This window comes from Mytilus galloprovincialis, chromosome 5, assembly GCF_965363235.1.
Source record: "Mytilus galloprovincialis chromosome 5, xbMytGall1.hap1.1, whole genome shotgun sequence".
Lineage (NCBI taxonomy): Eukaryota > Metazoa > Mollusca > Bivalvia > Mytilida > Mytilidae > Mytilus > Mytilus galloprovincialis.
In genome coordinates this window covers 72,689,580-72,708,141 of record NC_134842.1, presented here as the reverse complement: position 1 = coordinate 72,708,141, position 18,562 = coordinate 72,689,580, and the positions used below count along the sequence as shown (strand labels likewise).

Here is an 18,562-nt window from a genome sequence, read left to right as displayed (position 1 = left end):
TGCGGTCAGTTTTATTCAAGATCTTGAACTGTTTTAAATCAATCTCCTTGAAATATGAATTTTGTTAAAGGAAAGGTATAATATATCTTTGAAATGATAAAGAATTTTATCGAAATATACTAAATTCGGACCTTGTCGGGGAAATTAAACACATGAATGGATCATAGGGGTAGATGTATTTTAACTCGCATGCATGTAACATTGTTTTTTCTATAGATTTGTTTTTATTTTAGACAAAAGTCTATTGAAGAGAACTTTTATATTTATACAGGAATATATTTGAATACAAAATTGTTGATAATGAATCCTGTACCTAAGGATTAAAAAAGAAGATTGTCCGTTGAAATTATTCAAACTAATTCAATTTACTTAAACTGCATTAATATATATTAAAGCAGGTCTTAAACTGTTTTATTTGAAAAATGAAAAAAATAGTATTGCTTAAATTCCCCATAAACCATATGTACTTTAAGTACATTTGTTCGTCGATTGGAATGGTTAATTACGTGAACGTGTGCCGGTTGTAATTCACACCTTGTATTGATATAAGGTGATAATTGGATCATTAGTCTAAATAAACATTTCACTTTAATTGAATAATCACTATATCTTGTTTCACAATTCAATTCGGTACCTTCAATTCTTTATTAACCAAATGTTTTACAACATATAGGTACATGTATAATCAATATATACTAAATATAGATTACAAAAATAAACGATCATGACAAAACAGACACAAGGATTTGTATAGTAAGATATACAAATCCTTGACAGACAGAAGTATTTTAACAATACACAAAAAATAAATACATATAAATATAATTCCAAATAGCAAATATTAGTAACAAATGAATTACAAATCATCTTACTGAAAACAGTCATTTCTGAGCCCTTTCAGAAATTGTTTTTTACCAAGTAGTATTTGAAGCTCGTATTTGAATAATAATTAAGAACTTAATTTACTAATAATCTGTCCATGGGATTTGGTTTCCATGAAAGAAAAGCCTAAGAATGCAATCATGTGTATGGTATGTAAAAAAAATCCGAAGACACTTCTTTTATTTGAAAAATATGGCCTCTTTGACTTATAAGTTTTAATTGACATGCGAGTTTAGATTATTCTTTGTTATCTCCAGTCCAATGACAACCAGCATGAAAAGTTAACAACCATATTTTTCGTCTACATTTATATTTTTCGTTTTAAAATAATATTAGCGGAATTTTAGACTCATTCAGATTTTTAATTTTCCGATCAGGTCCGCATGGTCCGAGTTATGACATCCAACAATATTTTTTATATATATTTTTTTATATATTATCATTATATTGAACTTTTTGTTTCACAAAATCAGAAGTTGAAAGATACCCACTTAATATTAAAAAAAGTTATTGCAGTTAGAACGAGTCCGACCATAACCATAGATTTTCAGGTTCCTTCAGGTCTTTTCATTTCTCCGTTCAGGTCCAACTTTTGGCATCAAATTTTTTTTTATAAAAAACAATTAAATTTTAATGAAATATGGATATTAACAATTAATAAAATTCCAACTTGAAGAAATTCCATCCGATAATAAAAAAGTTATTGCAACTTGAATAATTTTAGTTGTACATTTTCTGGTCTTTTCAGGTCTTTTCAGGTCTTTTCAGGTCCACTTTCAGGTCTTTAGTGTAACCCTTCAATACGGAATGTCTCAGCATTTTTCCTAACCACAATCCAAATCTGAACTTTGGACAGTTTATGCAAGACGACGGCTACATACTGCAGCTGTTCTCAGAATATTTTGTGCAATATGAGCAGGAAATCTGTATCCTTGAGGCTGACTTCGAACCAGCAAACAAATTCACCCCTGGATCCTGCAGTCGTAGTCCCAGGGACTGAATCTGAAGCAATGGAACAAAATCTATATGATTTAGAAATACTCAGACAGGCAAAACAAGGTCCATTGGATACCTACAGGAAAAAGTCCTCATTTGACTGGAGGAATATGAAGATTTATATGGATGGAGAGGAGATTTTAAGATTTAAGGTAATAATCCTGGTTGATGTCTACCTTTTTCAGTCAGGGGACTTACTTAAACAAGTGATTTTCTAAATCACTGATTCAAGTAACATTATTTCCATAAAGGTTGGAAGTTAGAGTTGTCTTTCTTTAATAATCACCTGTTTAAGTAGTACAAATTAATCACTAGAAGAAGTGATTAATTTTAATGTTGCTTTAAATATAGAATACTAATGTTGTAAATACGGCGCGATCACACCGCGGGAATGTCACTTTATATATGTCTTATATTGTAACGTCAAGACTTTGTGACGTGTCACTTGTATACTTGGGCATTATATAGATCGATTACATTATTAGAACATGCAACGTTTTATTCCTTAATTCACGTATTCCCGACATTTTGGTGCCGTGCCCAATGGATTTGAATAAGCTGAAATCGATAAGGAAAGCGAACAGAAGTGTAGTTAGGCCAACATTAAAAATATCTTTGTTTCCCCTCTCCCGACTGAGGTTGTTAGAGTATGGGTAGGTAGGTAGGCAAATTATTTTATTTTATTCCTTGATATGGTTTTCTATATTGAATTTGTACAAAATTCAACAGGTAAGGCTGAAGTCAAGAAAAGTGGGGTATTCCCTGTATTCTAATTCAGTGTACACCACAGTTTTCTGGTGTTTAAAAAAAACCAGTATACAGGGACCTTCTTTTTTTTTCCTATTCATTTAATATAATGAAATCTACAAAAGCGCACATTCTACTTGTGATAACATAGGCGGATCCAGGGGGAAAAGATTGGTTGATTATATAGGGAATCACTGATGCATGACTGGAGCGGGCCCCCCCTTAAGTCAGTCAGCGGGCCCCCCTTAAGGAAAAGTTCTGGATCCGCCACTGGATAACAATGCTTAATGCTTAAAGTGTTTTTTTAGTTAGAAAATCAAGCTTATTTCAAGTCTAATTTAATGCATAGCTCACAACAAAACATTTCCTTTGTACACTAATTCATACCTTGATCATCAATTATGAGATGACAAAAAGATACATGTATGTTAATCACTTGGGAATTAAAATTCGATGAATAAAAATTTTCAATAGAAGTGAACATAATTCAGTTATGTTCAGTCATTAGAATTCGTAAATACTTATTAAAAGTATTTTAGGAAATACAAAACATGAATATAAAGTGAAGCCTTGTTTCTTCTAGAACTCAATGCAAAAAAACATACAAATCATTTCCTGACTTGTGCCCAACCTGTTCAAAGACAAAGTAGATAGATTTTAAAGCACGAGTCAGACAATTTTTACTCAAAGTCTTTAAGATTGTATCCTTTAAACAGGAACAGAGGTTAGACACAAAGCAAATCAAGATGCACTCAGCGGGTTGAAAGATGCTTCAGGTTTTTTTTATTTTCAAAAAAAGATCACCCTTGCACACAAACAAATCGTGTGGAAAGCATTTTGTTTGTTTTCCTTGATTCCGAATCATGTAGACGCTTCAATGCAAAAATACCTTGATTTAAAACTCTCGTTGACTACAGCATCGGAAAGGTATCACCAAAACCCAACGATCGTTGACTACAGCATCCGAAAGATATCACTAATAACCAACATAGCAAAAAAAAAATAGTGGACAAGAATGGCCAATAAAATTTTTCGGGTCGCGTTGATTTTACCGGGTCGGTCGTGTGAGGGGAAACAAACAATATTTTATTTTTGGCCTTACAAGACATTTACGGAAAATTGACTATTTGAAAAACGAAGCGGAGTTAGCCAGGGTAGATCTTTTAGCGACATTCGAGAGTGTGGAACAGAAGAAGAAACTTTTAGAAGATTTGAATCAACAAATTATAAGTGCAATCGATGCAGAGGATATTGAAGAAGAAATTCTCAACACAGATGAGTATACTTTAGATTTAGAAACTAAACTAAAACATTTGCGTATATTCATACAAAGTTTAGACAATTCGAACAATCATACAAATCAACAGTCAACTTCATCATATCAAACATTGAATTATGAAGCATCACCATTTATTCCAACTACATGTAACAGGCTATTATTTGAACTTGAAATTATTTTTAATTATGGAATTTGCTTGTTTTCTTGTTATTGAAATTTTTAATAAATTCCATGTTTATTGTGTACTGAAATGTTCTGTGCTGCGCACAAGGCTTTCTATTACAAAGAAAATAGTTTATTTTCAATAGAATGTACTGTGCCGCGCACAACACTATCTAACCAAAATACATTTTATGGAAAGTTTTATTAATTGCTTAAAAGATTATAATACCAAATAAACATGGAATTAATTAAAAATTTTAAACACAAGAAATTATGCAAATTCCATAATTAAAAATAATTCCAAGTTCAAATAATAGCCTGTTATGTATTGAAAATCAACAACAGAGCTATATCGCACCGTCAATGTCAACGTTTAGCAATCAAACACACCACCTTCCGAAATTAGCTTTGCCCAATTTCAGTGGAAATATTATTGAATGGCAATCTTTCTGGGATTTTTTCGAATCGGCAGTACATATGAACCCGAGTCTACCAGATATTCAAAAGTTCAACTATTTAAAATCACAACTCGGAGGTGAAGCTTCACATACAATTGACGGGTTCGCATTGACAAACGCTAATTACAAGGAGGCAATTAATGTATTAAAAGAAAGATACGGACAATCTAGTAAGATTAGGCAAGCACACATGAAGGCATTGCTAGACATTATACCACCAAATAATGATTTACAAAGTTTACCAACATTAGCAACGTAGAATTATGGTCTGACAGTCAAATAGTACTGAACTGGCTGATGTCGAAAAAACCACTAAAACGATTTATTGCAAACAGAGTTGCTGAAATAAACGAGTTAACAAGACCCTATAGATGGCGATACTGTCCGACAGATCAAAATCCAGCAGACATACTTACACGCGGAATAACGGCCACACAATATACAGAAAACATGCTATGGAGGCATGGTCCGTCGTGGATTACAGATACAACAAAACGCCCAGTTCATACGATTGAAGATAACTCTGTACTTTCTACATTGACTGATAACATGGATGTCCAGCAACCAACACTTGAGAATAGAACGACAGAAATTCACGATTTGGTGGAAATTGACAGATTTTCTTCATACAAGAAACTATTAAGAACGACGGCATATGTAATACGTTTTATTCAAAACTGTAGATTATCAAAGGAAGACAGAACATTTGGTTCATGTAATGTGAAAGAAATACAGAAGTCAGCACAATTCTGGATTAGGTCATGCCAAATATTAAACTACCCGGAGGAATACGACACGCTAGTAAAAGGAGACAGTACAAAGAATATATCTAGGATTCGTCAGTTGAATTCATTTATGGATCAGAATAACATTATCCGATGTAAAGGAAGGATAGAGAATGCACCGATTCCCGAGTCCGCCAAATTTCCTATTTTGTTACCAGCAAACACGCAGCTAACAACGTTGATAGTGCGAGATGCACACGAGAATTTACTACACTCAGGAACTAGTAGTACCATATGGCATATACCTCAAAACTTTTGGATACCGTGTATTCGTCAATTTGTTAATAAGATTTTACGTAAATGTACTGCATGTCTTAAAGTAAATGGAACTTCGTATAAGGCCCCGGATCTGCCGCCTTTACCCAAAGCACGCCTTCAAGATGCACCGCCATTCAATGTGACCGGTATTGACTTTACAGGAGCACTACATGTAAGGGATGAACACAAAAATATAACGAAGGCATACATGTGCTTATTTACATGTGCGTCAACAAGAGGAGTACATTTAGAGGTTTTACCGAATTTATCAGCAGAATGTTTTATGCAAGCTTTTCGCCAGTTCACAAGTGGCAGGTCTACACCGAAAGTTGTTATAACGGACAATGCGCTGACCTTTGTTGCAGCTTCAAAAGAAATCAAACAAATAGTTGAATCGCAAAATGTACAAAGTAAAATCGCAGATTTAGGTGTACAGTGGAGATTTATTCCGAATCGTGCTCCCTGGTATGGTGGATTTTGGGAGAGACTAATAGCAGAAACAAAAACTATGTTAAAAAAAGTCCTCAGAAAATCATTGGTCGATTTTCAAACCTTGTGCACTATTGTTACAGAAGTAGAAAGTGTAATGAACGACAGACCACTAACATACACCTCAACGAATATCAACGACAGTGAACCACTTACTCCGTCGCATCTCTTATGTGGTAGAAAAATAAGATTGTTATCTTATCCACATTCAGAACAGGACAACAGTGAACCAGTGTTTATGGACTATTCATAACTAACAAAACAAAATGAACGACAAAGAGAATTATTCAGACACTTTTGAATAATTGGAAAATGGCCATTGTAACTGAACTTATTCGAGGAAACGATGGATTTGTGCGTGCCGCAAAATAAAGATGAAAAATACCGAAACTACAAGGCCGATAGTGAAACTATATCCGCTCGAAATTACATGTAATACGGAAAAAGATGATACATGTGAACAAAGCACCGTACAAGACATTCGACCAAGATGTCAAGCAAGTGTAAAGGCTGGTGAATGAATCCGTAATTGGTTGAATCTGCCTTCAAATCGAGATGATAAAGAACGGATGTGAACTGTTAACTACCCCTTTATATATGAACTGTGAATCGTTATTTAAAAGTGTTTAAGTGTCAAATTTTAATACCACTATACAAAGACAGTTATTATTTTCTATACATAGAGACTTTAATTTTCAAGCGTAAATATTTTTAATTTGAAATTTCTTATTCACATTTGAGATTGTATTGTATATAGAATTTTAACTTTTTGCGGCCCCCAGAATGTTGTAAATACGGCACGAACACACCGCGGGAACGTCACTTATGTCTTATATTGTAACGTCAAGACTTTGTGACGTGTCACTTGTATACTTGGGCATTATATAGATCGATTACATTATTAGAACATGCAACGTTTTATTCCTTAATTCACGTATTCCCGACAACTAATGATCCAGAGACTAATTATGTTTGATTTGTTTCTAAACTTATCAGAACCAACATCTGTGTTGTCTAGGATGACCAGGTCATTTCAGGTGATGACCTTGTACTGAATCTAGGATAATGACATAAAAATCACTTGTTTACGTATCAGACCTCAATTTCCTTCCCAAAAATCACTTCTTTAAGTATCATTCTGTTAATAACCCCCACTAATTTCAACACCCCCGAACAGTGAAATTTTTATCGCGAACAGTAGAATTTTATTGCATAATCTGAAAGATGAAACCTTGAACTTCACAGGAAAAATACTCCCGCTGCTGTGAAAAATCTTTGAAGAAAGTATCAGCTCATTAGGTAAAGCCATTATTACAGCATTTTTTCAACTAAAATAGAATTTTCAGCTAAATGATAGCATCAAAGGCATAAACCTTGCTACTTAAAAGAAGTAAAAAGTTCATATTTTTTTAATTTTACTAATTAAAAGATATTATTTAAACCTATGTGTTTAAAATTTTAAAAAAACTACAAAATCCCAATTTGTGATAAAACCTCGAATTTGCTACTCAAATAAGTGATTTAAAAATCACTTATTTCAGTAAGTCCCCTGACTGTTTTTTATTGCTAATCATGCTAATGATAATAATGTGCTTGGCATTACCATGATTACCTAGTCCAAATATTTCAGAAATAATTATGCCAATTTGTATGGATTTTATATACATAAAAAAAAATCCTTCCTTCAATCAAGGAAGGCGTCACATCAAAAATAGCCTTTCTATACAGCATAATTATTTGGACTTGCTGTTTGAGTACCGGATATCTATTCTTTTACATAATGGCCTGAGGAAATACTAATCTTCCTGACATAAATTTATGTACAAAATATGTATGGTCTCAGGCTTAATGTAAGCATGCTATAGTAATACATGTACCATGTATACTGTATGAATGCATTTTGAGAGCTGCTATGTGAGCCAAAATTTGTTCTTACATGTATGAAAAAAATTCCAGTGGAACTAATAATTTTCGGCTCTCCCTTGACACCATTTGTGAGTATGGTTTAGAGGAAACGATGATAGTATGTCGGAAGAGGACGATAAATGGCTGACCCGTGTTCAGAAAGAGCCATATCTCTTGCATGGTGAAGACACCCTTGTAGATTTTGAAAAAGAGCAGGCTAGCCTAATGCCGCTACAAGGCAGCACTCACACCTGCAAAGTGGAAAGGGATTGATATAAGTTACAAAACTTGTTTCCCAATTCACTATAAATAAATATGTTTAAACCATGGAAACTAAACTAATAAGTTCCGGATTTGTGAGATTTGTTCCTTACTTGGTGAAATAAGTTCCTTGTCTGTGAAATATGTTCCACTGGTTAACCCTTTCCTGCATTGACATTTCTTTTGTACATGTTGTACATACTTGATTCGCATAGGAATTTTAAAAAAAAAAAAATCCGTCAGGTTTAAAGTATCAATGCATTGCTAAAAGGAATATTTCATCAATGATATTCCAGTCAGATGTTCTCTTGAATATCCTTTTTATATTAGATACAAATTTTATTAGGTCTGATTCAGATTTTTCGAAGGTAAGATGTTTCAACTGAGGCACTACACAGGCTTCAAAAGGCGTCATTATGGAATTAAAGGGGGTGGCTTCAAAAAGCGTCTAAATTAACTCTTTATGGAGGAAAGGGTTAATTAAACAAGTTATCTTATATACTCAGTGATATTGTTGGCTTTTTTCAAAACTACCTCTACCCTTTTTTATTTGGAAAATATGCCTCGTTTTCATCAAATTGGGAAAATTAAAATAAACCATGAATTTGACTGAAACTTCAATTTACAGACCCATTTTTCAAGAGTCAAACCCTGCTTTGAAACAAGATCCCATTTTGTCAGTGATGATACATAAATCATTGAATAGACCCTCAAATGTGCACATATAGTCATTTTAGGGAAGAAAATTGTTGAAATTAGTGGGTTTCAGTTTGTATCATGCACAATTACTACTGTTAGTACGGTGACCAGACCCAATATTTTTTAGATTTAATCGTCAAACATACTATATGGCTGAATTATATATCATTGGATTCGGAAAAATGAGTACTTTTGAAATATCGATGTCGTCAAAAAGAAATGTGGTGACAGTTTTGCATAAAATAAGGTCAAAGATCAAATTCTGTTTTTCTTTTTTCTTCTTCCATACTTTTAAAATTTGAAGATATATACATCAATTAAGTTTAAATTTCAGATACAGACATTTTTACAAATCTATTAACAATGAATTACCTCGAAAATGTAAAACAAAAAGAATTAGGAAATCGATTTATTCTGTAAATTGGCGTTTTTCAAACACTTGATCTATGATACACATATTCTGTTAAAGTTACAGAAGTTATATTGCTTGTTGACATTCAACGTCAGCAATAAAGGATAACTATTACTATTTTGAACTGAAGCCTACTATCATGAAGGCGTATTTTGACCAAGCTTATTCATGTAATTCATTATAACTAAAAAGCACGCATGATACCTCGAAAACAGTTGCAATCAAAAATCCAATCAAAGATATCCACACAACAGAATTATGCCATAAGTATGTTTTGGTTCATCTATCAAGGAACATGATTCGAAATGTCTACATAATTATAAACTTTCCAAGAGCAAAGCTTCAGACATGTAGGGTGTTGTTGTGAACAAACACATGACTATTTTACATGGAGATTTTGCTTTCAATGAAAACACAAGATTCTGTAAGAATTCTGCTGACATATGCCCTTTACAATACATGGGGTGTAATGAATCATTTAATTATCGCCAGTCGTATTGTAAAATTGACGTAATAGGGGGTTTAGCAACATGAGCAATGCGTAATGCGGTCCAAATTTTCAGTTTGAAACGAATTACGTAAAACATGCTGTTTCAGTGCCGCCTCACAGAGAGGTAATCTGACTGTAAACTTACATCTTTACTAGCGGCAAGCTTGACGCGCATTGGATAATAATTATAATGGAATGGTTTTAAAGAGATTTTTCTGGTCATAGAGCTTTGAAATTAACTTTCATGTACATGCAAGGGTTTTATCTTTGGCAATATTATCGAAACTCCAAAAACCTATGAAATAGTCGTGCGTGTCCTTCAAAGTCTGGTAGATAGTTTGTTTACCTACTCCAAACAGAGACAAAGTTGTGTCGCATCCGGTCGGCTATGTACAGCAGTTAGTAGTTTACAAATTGTTGGGGAAAACAGACACATAGTTAGTGAATGGGTGAAAATCTCCGTCCATCCTTTGCACTGATAATGCTCCCCATCTGCACCCACAACTCGCTTGAATGTGTCATACATTTATAGTAGTGAACACGAACATACAGAACAAACACATTTGTATTAAAGGTCTGTATGCTTGTTCTTCCTCTCTTTCCCATTTCTCTAAACTTCGTGTCAAAGTTTAAGGAATTCAGTATCAGCCTAGGTCTCCTCTTGAGTGCTAAGCAAGTTACTACAGCCATTAACAGTGTTGGTATAAATAACTTTGACAATTTCGGAATTGACAAACGTTCTGCCTATGTAAAGCTCACATCAGGTGGAATCATAAGGGATTTGTCAAAGTTTTGCAGTTAGGAATACTTCTCCACTCAATAATCTTATACACTTTGGTGGAAGCTGTAGTCTATGTGCAGCGTTCCCTTAACGGCAGACGTTATAGAGTTGTTCATTTCGTAGCGGTCAAAAACATCTGCTACTGTGTGAGCTATAGAAATTCATCAGAACATATGTTTTAAGTCAGCTGCAAGGTCACCGAATAATTTACCTTTCTTAATATCAATACATTGAACCAATGCCATACCATCGCTGATGCAAGTTGAAAGTGATGGTACAAAGAAGGGTATGGAAAGTGCACAAGAGACTCAGATTCTAATTGCTTCGCCAAATCAGACTTGCATGATTTTCTGATGGTGCCGTCATCTTGCAAAAAGGAATTTGGAATGGGACCTACAGGGTGCTACAGCACATGTTCTATGGTATCATGCATCATCTCTACTTTTTGCCAAAATCAGTGCACGTCTAAATACAAATTATGGGTTTATTTGAGCTAAAAGTATTTCCTCCGATTTATATCTAATGTTTGTTTTTGTGGTCATGTTGTAAAACGTTTTTAGTTTTGACTTTGATATAGGACTATAAAGACTCATTGCCTGGATCTAAAGAAAGAGCAATAGTGATAATTTTTTTTAGACATTTTCAAGCCTTCCTATTCAGCTGTGAGCAAAGAATCTCGAATATCTCGTGTAGCATGCATTCTAGAAGAGATGTTAATAAGACACGGAGGATGGGATTCCACATCAAAGGGATCAGTCATGGATCATTCAGATGATCCACAGTGGCAATAACATGTTCATCTCTTTTCATTGCTTTTAGCTTTATTTCCCCTTGTGATAATGCATTAATTGCAGCAATTCCAGCCCTTTTCAGCGTTACACGGCTAAGAGATTCTAAGAAATGTCTAGAAAGGGTCCATCTAACCAGCGCAGACTTTTGATTTGTTATGCCTACAGTGCCACCTGATCCCCTTGAGGCTTCTAGAACGGTCTTTCTGTTGCCATGTCTTTCCATGAACCGTTGAAATGTCCAGGAGTCTGTTTGAAAGCAAAGTAGCCATCTATGAAATTCTCAGAAAGTTGAAGCATATCGAGTATGTAAACTTGCATACACCTTCAGTAATTGGTACGGTTGGTTACAAAAACATGAGCATACATTTGAGAAGACAATCTCAAGGAAGTTACAAATTTCTGTCTCGTTCTACTCTAACATTTGACACATACTGTCTACTGCTTCAAGGAACACATCCTAGTATTTGATACAGCTCATTCCCTTTGCTTATATGTATCTATAATAGGCTGTATATGATTTTCGACTAGCTCCGTCGTATGGGCGTTAAAACTTATATCTGGCTTAAATTGCTGAAATAATGCTTCTGATATAAATTAATTTGATATTATTGATTAATAAAGGTATTAAATATCATAGAAATGTGAATTATTTTACATTTTGCATTAAAAAAAATTATGAAATTAAATTGAAACGTACTCTTTTCAATGCAAAATATTCATAGTTTTAATCTTTTACATAAACTCTTAAAAAATGGGTTAATATTACTAAACTGTATTTGAAATCGTTCAAATAAGGTGTAACAACAATGTATATAACAACAGAAATCATATCACGGATGTTATTTTACAACTTATACCTCAAAACTTTTCTACGTTGATTTTGTGTTCACGTGAACTAACGTATTTCAAAGCCCATTTTACAAAAATTGCACCGTACGATTTTTTGACGACAAGTCAAAATGTTAAGATTAACCTTTCAACTACCAATACTGTGATTTATAGCCGTATAGTCCGAATGACAATTAAACTCCTTAAATAAGCGACTTTTCCTTACTCGGTCACCGTACTATGTGACTGCACTGTTTGAGAAAAAAGTTGTCTTTTTGGGAATAATTTTAAGCCATTTTTTTTCAAATTAGGATTCTTTTCCAGGGGAAAAAGCCTTTATTCTCCACTAATTTAAGGCAAACAATGTCTCTGATACTGAGCACTTGTCATCAGTGAGTTTTAAGTCATTATAAGAAACATGTATTATATTGATGAACCAGGAAAGAGTATTATAAAAAATAATTATTAGGTCATTCGGAAAAAAAGTATTTAATATAGTTGAAAATGAACATTTGTATTAATTTGAAAAGGACAAAGTGACTGATCAATTATATTAAAAGAAATAAAGAAACAAAAGAAACACTCTTTTGAAACTGTGCCATGACCTGTTAGCTACATGTATGATTAGAACACCCATGACATCAACAGGAAACAAGGAGGTAAATGATAAAACAAAGATACATATTATGATACATTATAAACGCCTTTATTTATTCTTATATTCATTCTACAGTAATGCCTTCAATTGCAAATGTACCCAATGCACGCACAGTACTTACAGCATCCAGCTTGCATTATAATTCTTAAGTGTAACAAGAAAATATTTTGCTGTGCAATATGTTAAAGGTACCGGTACTTATTTTCTGTAAAATAAGTTCCAGCAGAACATATTCATTGATTATTATAAGACTGCAAAAATTGAAATTTTTTTCGTCGTATATTGCTATCACGTTGGCGTCTGCGTCGTCGTCCGAATACTTTTAGTTTTCGCACTCTAACTTTAGTAAAAGTGAATAGAAATATATGAAATTTTAACACAAGGTTTATGACCACAAAAGGAAGGTTGGGATAGATTTTGGGAGTTTTGATCCCAACATTTTAGGATTTAGGGGCCAAAAAGGGCCCAAATAAGCATTTTCTGGGTTTTCGCTCAATAACATTAGTTTAAGTGAATAGAAATCTATGAAATTTTGACTCAAGGTTTATGACCACAAAAGGAAGGTTGGGATTGATTTTGGGAGTTTTATTTCCAACAGTTTAGGAATAAGGGGCCAAAAAAGGGCCCAAATAAGCATTATTCTTGGTTTTTGCACAATAACTTTAGTTTTAGTAAATAGAAATCTATGAAATTTAAACACAAGGTTTATGACCACAAAAGGAAGGTTGGTATTGATTTTGGGAGTTTTGGTCCTAACAGTTTAGGAATAAGGGGCCAACAAGGGGACCAAATAAGCATTTTTCTTGGTTTTCGCACCATTACTTTAGTATAAGTAAATAGAAATCTATGAAATTTAAACACAAGGTTTATGACCATTAAAGGAAGGTTGGTATTGATTTTGGGAGTTTTGATCTCAACAGTTTAGGAATAAGGGGTCCAAAGGGTCCAAAATTAAACTTTGTTTGATTTCATCAAAAATTGAATAATTGGGGTTTTTTGATATGCAGAATCTAACTTTGTATGTAGATTCTTAATTTTTGGTCCTGTTTTCAAATTGGTCTACATTAAGGTCCAAAGGGTCCAAAATTAAACTTAGTTTGATTTTGACAAAAATTGAATCTTTGGGGTTCTTTGATATGCTGAATCTAAAAATGTACTTAGATTTTTGATTATTGGCCCAGTTTTCAAGTTGGTCCAAATCGGGGTCCAAAATTAAACTTTGTTTGATTTCATCAAAAATTGAATAAATGGGGTTCTTTGTTATGCCAAATCTAACTGTGTATGAAGATTCTTAATATTTGGTCCTGTTTTCAAATCGGTCTACATTAAAGTCCAAAGGGTCCAAAATTAAACTTAGTTTGATTTTAACAAAAATTGAATTCTTGGGGTTCTTTGATATGCTGAATCCAAACATGTACTTAGATTTTTGATTATGGGCCCAGTTTTCAAGTTGGTCCAAATCAGGATCCAAAATTATTATATTAAGTATTGTGCAATAGCATGAAATTTTCAATTGCACAGTACTCAGCAATAACAAGAAATCTTCAATTGCACAGTATTGTGCAATAGCAAGAAATTTTCAATTGCACAGTATTGGGCAATAGCAAGAAGTCTTCAATTGCACAGTATTGTGCAATAGCAAGTATTTTCAATTGCACAGTATTGTGCAATAGCAAGTATTTTCAAATGCACAGTATTGCGCAATAGCAAGAAATATCTAATTGCACAATATTGTGCAATAGCAAGAAATTTTCAAATGGAGTTATCTTTCTTTGTCCAGAATAGTACTTGAATCAACTTTAATCATTGTTTTATACAATATACAATGTATATTCACTTTTACTACCAACTGATGAATTAAAACAATCTTTTAATACCATTCAGTGATAACAAGCACTTTTTTTACATTTTAATAGTTTATGATGTATTTAAATGAGTAATTATTGTTGCAAACTCCATTTGAAATTTGAATTGAGATTGGTTTTGGAATAACGGAAAGGGGGATGTGAAAAAAAAAATTGGGGAGGGGGGGTGGGGGTTCAATTTTTATACGACCGCAAAATTTGAAAAAATGTTCGTCGTATATTGCTATCACGTTGGCGGCGTCGTCGTCCGGCGTCCGAATACTTTTAGTTTTCGCACTCTAACTTTAGTAAAAGTGAATGGAAATCTATGAAATTTTAACACAAGGTTTATGACCACAAAAGGAAGGTTGGTATTGATTTTGGGAGTTTTGGTCCCAACATTTTAGGAATTAGGGGCCAAAAAGGGCCCAAATAAGCATTTTCTTGGTTTTCGCACTATAACTTTTGTTTAAGTTAATAGAAATCTATGAAATTTTGACACAAGGTTTATGACCACAAAAGAACGGTTGGGATTGATTTTGGGAGTTTAGGTTTCAACAGTTTAGGAATTAGGGGCCAAAAAAGGGCCCAAATAAGCATTATTCTTGGTTTTCGCACAATAACTTTAGTTTAAGTAAATAGAAATCAATGAAATTTAAAGACAATGTTAATGACTACAAAAGGAAGGTTGGTATTGATTTTGGGAGTTTAGGTCCCAACAGTTTAGGAATTAGGGGCCAAAAAGGGACCCAAATAAGCATTTTTCTTGGTTTTCGCACCATAACGTTAGTATAAGTAAATAGAAATCTATGAAATTTAAACACAAGGTTTATGACCATAAAAGGAAGGTTGGTATTGATTTTGGGAGTTTTGGTCCCAACAGAATAAGGGGCCCAAAGGGTCCAAAATCAAACTTTGTTTGATTTCATCAAAATTGAATAATCCCTTTTCAAATTGGTCTACATTAAGGTCCAAAGGGTCCAAAATTAAACTTAGTTTGATTTTGACAAAAAATGAATCAGTTAGGTTCTTTGATATGCTGAATCTAAAAATGTACTTAGATTCTTGATTATTGGCCCAGTTTTCAAGTTGGTCCAAATCGGGGTCCAAAATTAAACTTTGTTTGATTTCATCAAAAATTGAATAAATGGGGTTCTTTGATATACCAAATCTAACTGTGTATGTAGATTCTTCATTTTTGGTCCTGTTTTCAAATTGGTCTACACTAAAGTCCAAAGGGTCCAAAATTAAACTTAGTCTGATTTCAACAAAAATTGAAATCTTGGGGTTCTTTGATATGCTGAATCCAAAAATGTACTTAGATTTTTTATTATGGGCCCAGTTTTCAAGTTGGTCCAAATCAGGATCTAAAATTATTATATTAAGTATTGTGCAATAGCAAGTCTTTTCAATTGCACAGTATTGCGCAATGGCAAGAAATATCTAATTGCACAATATTGTGAAATAGCAAATTTTTTTTTAATTAGAGTTATCTTTCTTTGTCCAGAATAGTAAGCAAGAAATATCTAATTGCAAAATATTGTGCAATAGCAAGATTTTTTTTTAATTGGAGTTATCTTTCTTTGTCCAGAATCAACTTAAATCTTTGTTATATACAATATACAATGTATATTCACTTTTTACTACCAACTGATAAATTATAATAAATAACATTCAGTGATAACAAGCAGTTTTTTTTACATCTTAATATTTTATGATGTATTTAAATGAGTAGTTATTGTTGCAAACTCCATTAGAAATTTTAATTGAGATTAGTTTTGGAATAAAGGAAAGGGGGATGTGATTAAAAAAATTGGGTTCAATTTTTCTCATTTGAAATTTCATAAATAAAAAAGAAAATTTCTTCAAACATTTTTATGCCCCACCTACGATAGTAGAGGGGCATTATGTTTTCTGGTCTGTGCGTCCGTCCGTCCGTCCGTCTGTCCGTTCGTGCGTCCGTCCGTTCGTCCGTCCGTCTGTCCCGCTTCAGGTTAAAGTTTTTGGTCAAGGTAGTTTTTGATGAAGTGTAAGTCCAATCGACTTCAAACTTAGTACACATGTCCCCTATGATATGATCTTTCTAATTTTAATGCCAAATTAGAGTTTTTACCCCAATTTCACGGTCCACTGAACATGGAAAATGATAGTGCGAGTGGGGCATTCGTGTACTGAGGACACATTCTTGTTTTGAGAGGATTAATATTCAACAGCATAGTGAATTGCTCTAAGAGAAAACAAAAATTTTAAGTTCATTAGAACACATTCATTCTGTGTCAGAAACCTATGCTGTGTCAACTATTTAATCACAATCCAAATTTAGAGCTGAATCCAGCTTGAATGTTGTGTCCATACTTGCCCCAACCGTTCAGGGTTCAACCTCTGCGGTCGTATAAAGCTACGCCCTGCGGAGCATCTGGTTCTAATTTGAAATTTTATAAATAAAAAGAAAATTTCTTCAAACATTTTTTTGAGAGGATTTAAATATTCAACAGCATAGTGAATTGCTCAAAGGCAAAACTAAAATTTTAAGTTCATTAGACCACATTCATTCTGTGTCCGAAACCTATGCTGTGTCAACTATTTAATCACTAGAGCTGAATCCAGCTTGAATGTTGTGTCCATATACTTGCCCCAATGTTAGGGTTCAACCTCTGCAGTCGTATAAAGCTGCGCCCTGCGGAGCATCTGGTTTTATTATAAAATACCATCAATCAAAACTATTAAATATCACAGGAAATTATTTCACTTTTTTTTAAATTTTAATATTGGAACAAAACTCAAGGAGCTGTGAATTTTGTTCCAAAAGTTATTTCACATTTGGTAACAAAGTTCAGGAACAAATTTTACAGTGCTGGAAGATATTTTAAACAATTTCAAATTTTTTGGTTATCATCTTTAAAACTTTTATGGATAAATTAGAAAGAGAGATGGTGTAAATACATGTTACCAGAACAAAAAAAGTGCAAGAAATCCTCAGTTGACAGATTATAGGAGTTATTGCCCTTGCTCTGGAGAGATTGTTTTTACCTCTTTTTTTGCACTGTTAAGAACAAAAATGTTCAGCAAAATAACATCTACAAAAAAGTGATCATGGCATTTATGGTCAATTTACCTCTTATTAAATTATTATTTTTTTGCACACAAAGTCAATATGGCCACTGACTCCTTAATATTTACCCATTTATCATTTGTATATTGTGTTGACTTCTTGATTTTTACCTATACATTATCATTTAATTTTGTACATTGTGTTTTTGGGGAAACTATAATAGAAAGACATGATAGAATAACAATTAAAAGCTAAATTGTTGTTTGTTTTCTTACATTCAATAAAGTCTGCCCAATAAGAGCCCTGTAATTATACTTTGACTAATTTATAAAAATACTTGACTGAAAAAAGTAGAATTTTTGTTATCATTGAATATACCCTTTTCAATTCAAATTTTGATACAAAAGTCTTCAGTTCTGGTACATGTAATATAGGGTACTTAAAATCTTATGTTTACTTTCAGAATAAAATATGGACTACTTTGGAAAAAGACCCGATATTTTCTCAGTCGATGATAACTGAATCATTAGAAGAACAAAGAAGAAAGACATTTTTACGTGTGAAGAGATTATTTGAATATGACTTGCTCAATGATGATGAAATATTCAGTAACCCATTAAAACACAAGATTTTCACTGACTCCCTAGGGATGTATGACTGGTCAGTGATGGCTAAGTTTCAGTTAAATGTTGAGTTCACTGGAGGAAATATTGGAGCCTCAGGGACAGCTAGACATGCTGATATTGCTCAGAAATTTAAAACATTTGAGGTAAGTCAGTCAAAAT

The 18,562-nt window shown here is 33.2% G+C and overlaps 1 protein-coding gene across 1 annotated transcript in view; it reads left to right on the top strand.

The window, feature by feature from the left end:
* Positions 1-1,700: 1,700 nt before the first annotated feature.
* LOC143076367 (peroxisomal acyl-coenzyme A oxidase 3-like) overlaps positions 1,701-18,562 on the top strand; it is a 41,357-nt gene continuing 24,495 nt past the window's right edge. The window contains exons 1-2 of the mRNA XM_076252097.1: positions 1,701-2,030; positions 18,241-18,546. Coding sequence (XP_076108212.1) covers positions 1,794-2,030; positions 18,241-18,546 — 543 coding nt within the window. The 5' untranslated portion in view covers positions 1,701-1,793. The remainder of the gene's footprint in view (positions 2,031-18,240; positions 18,547-18,562) is intronic.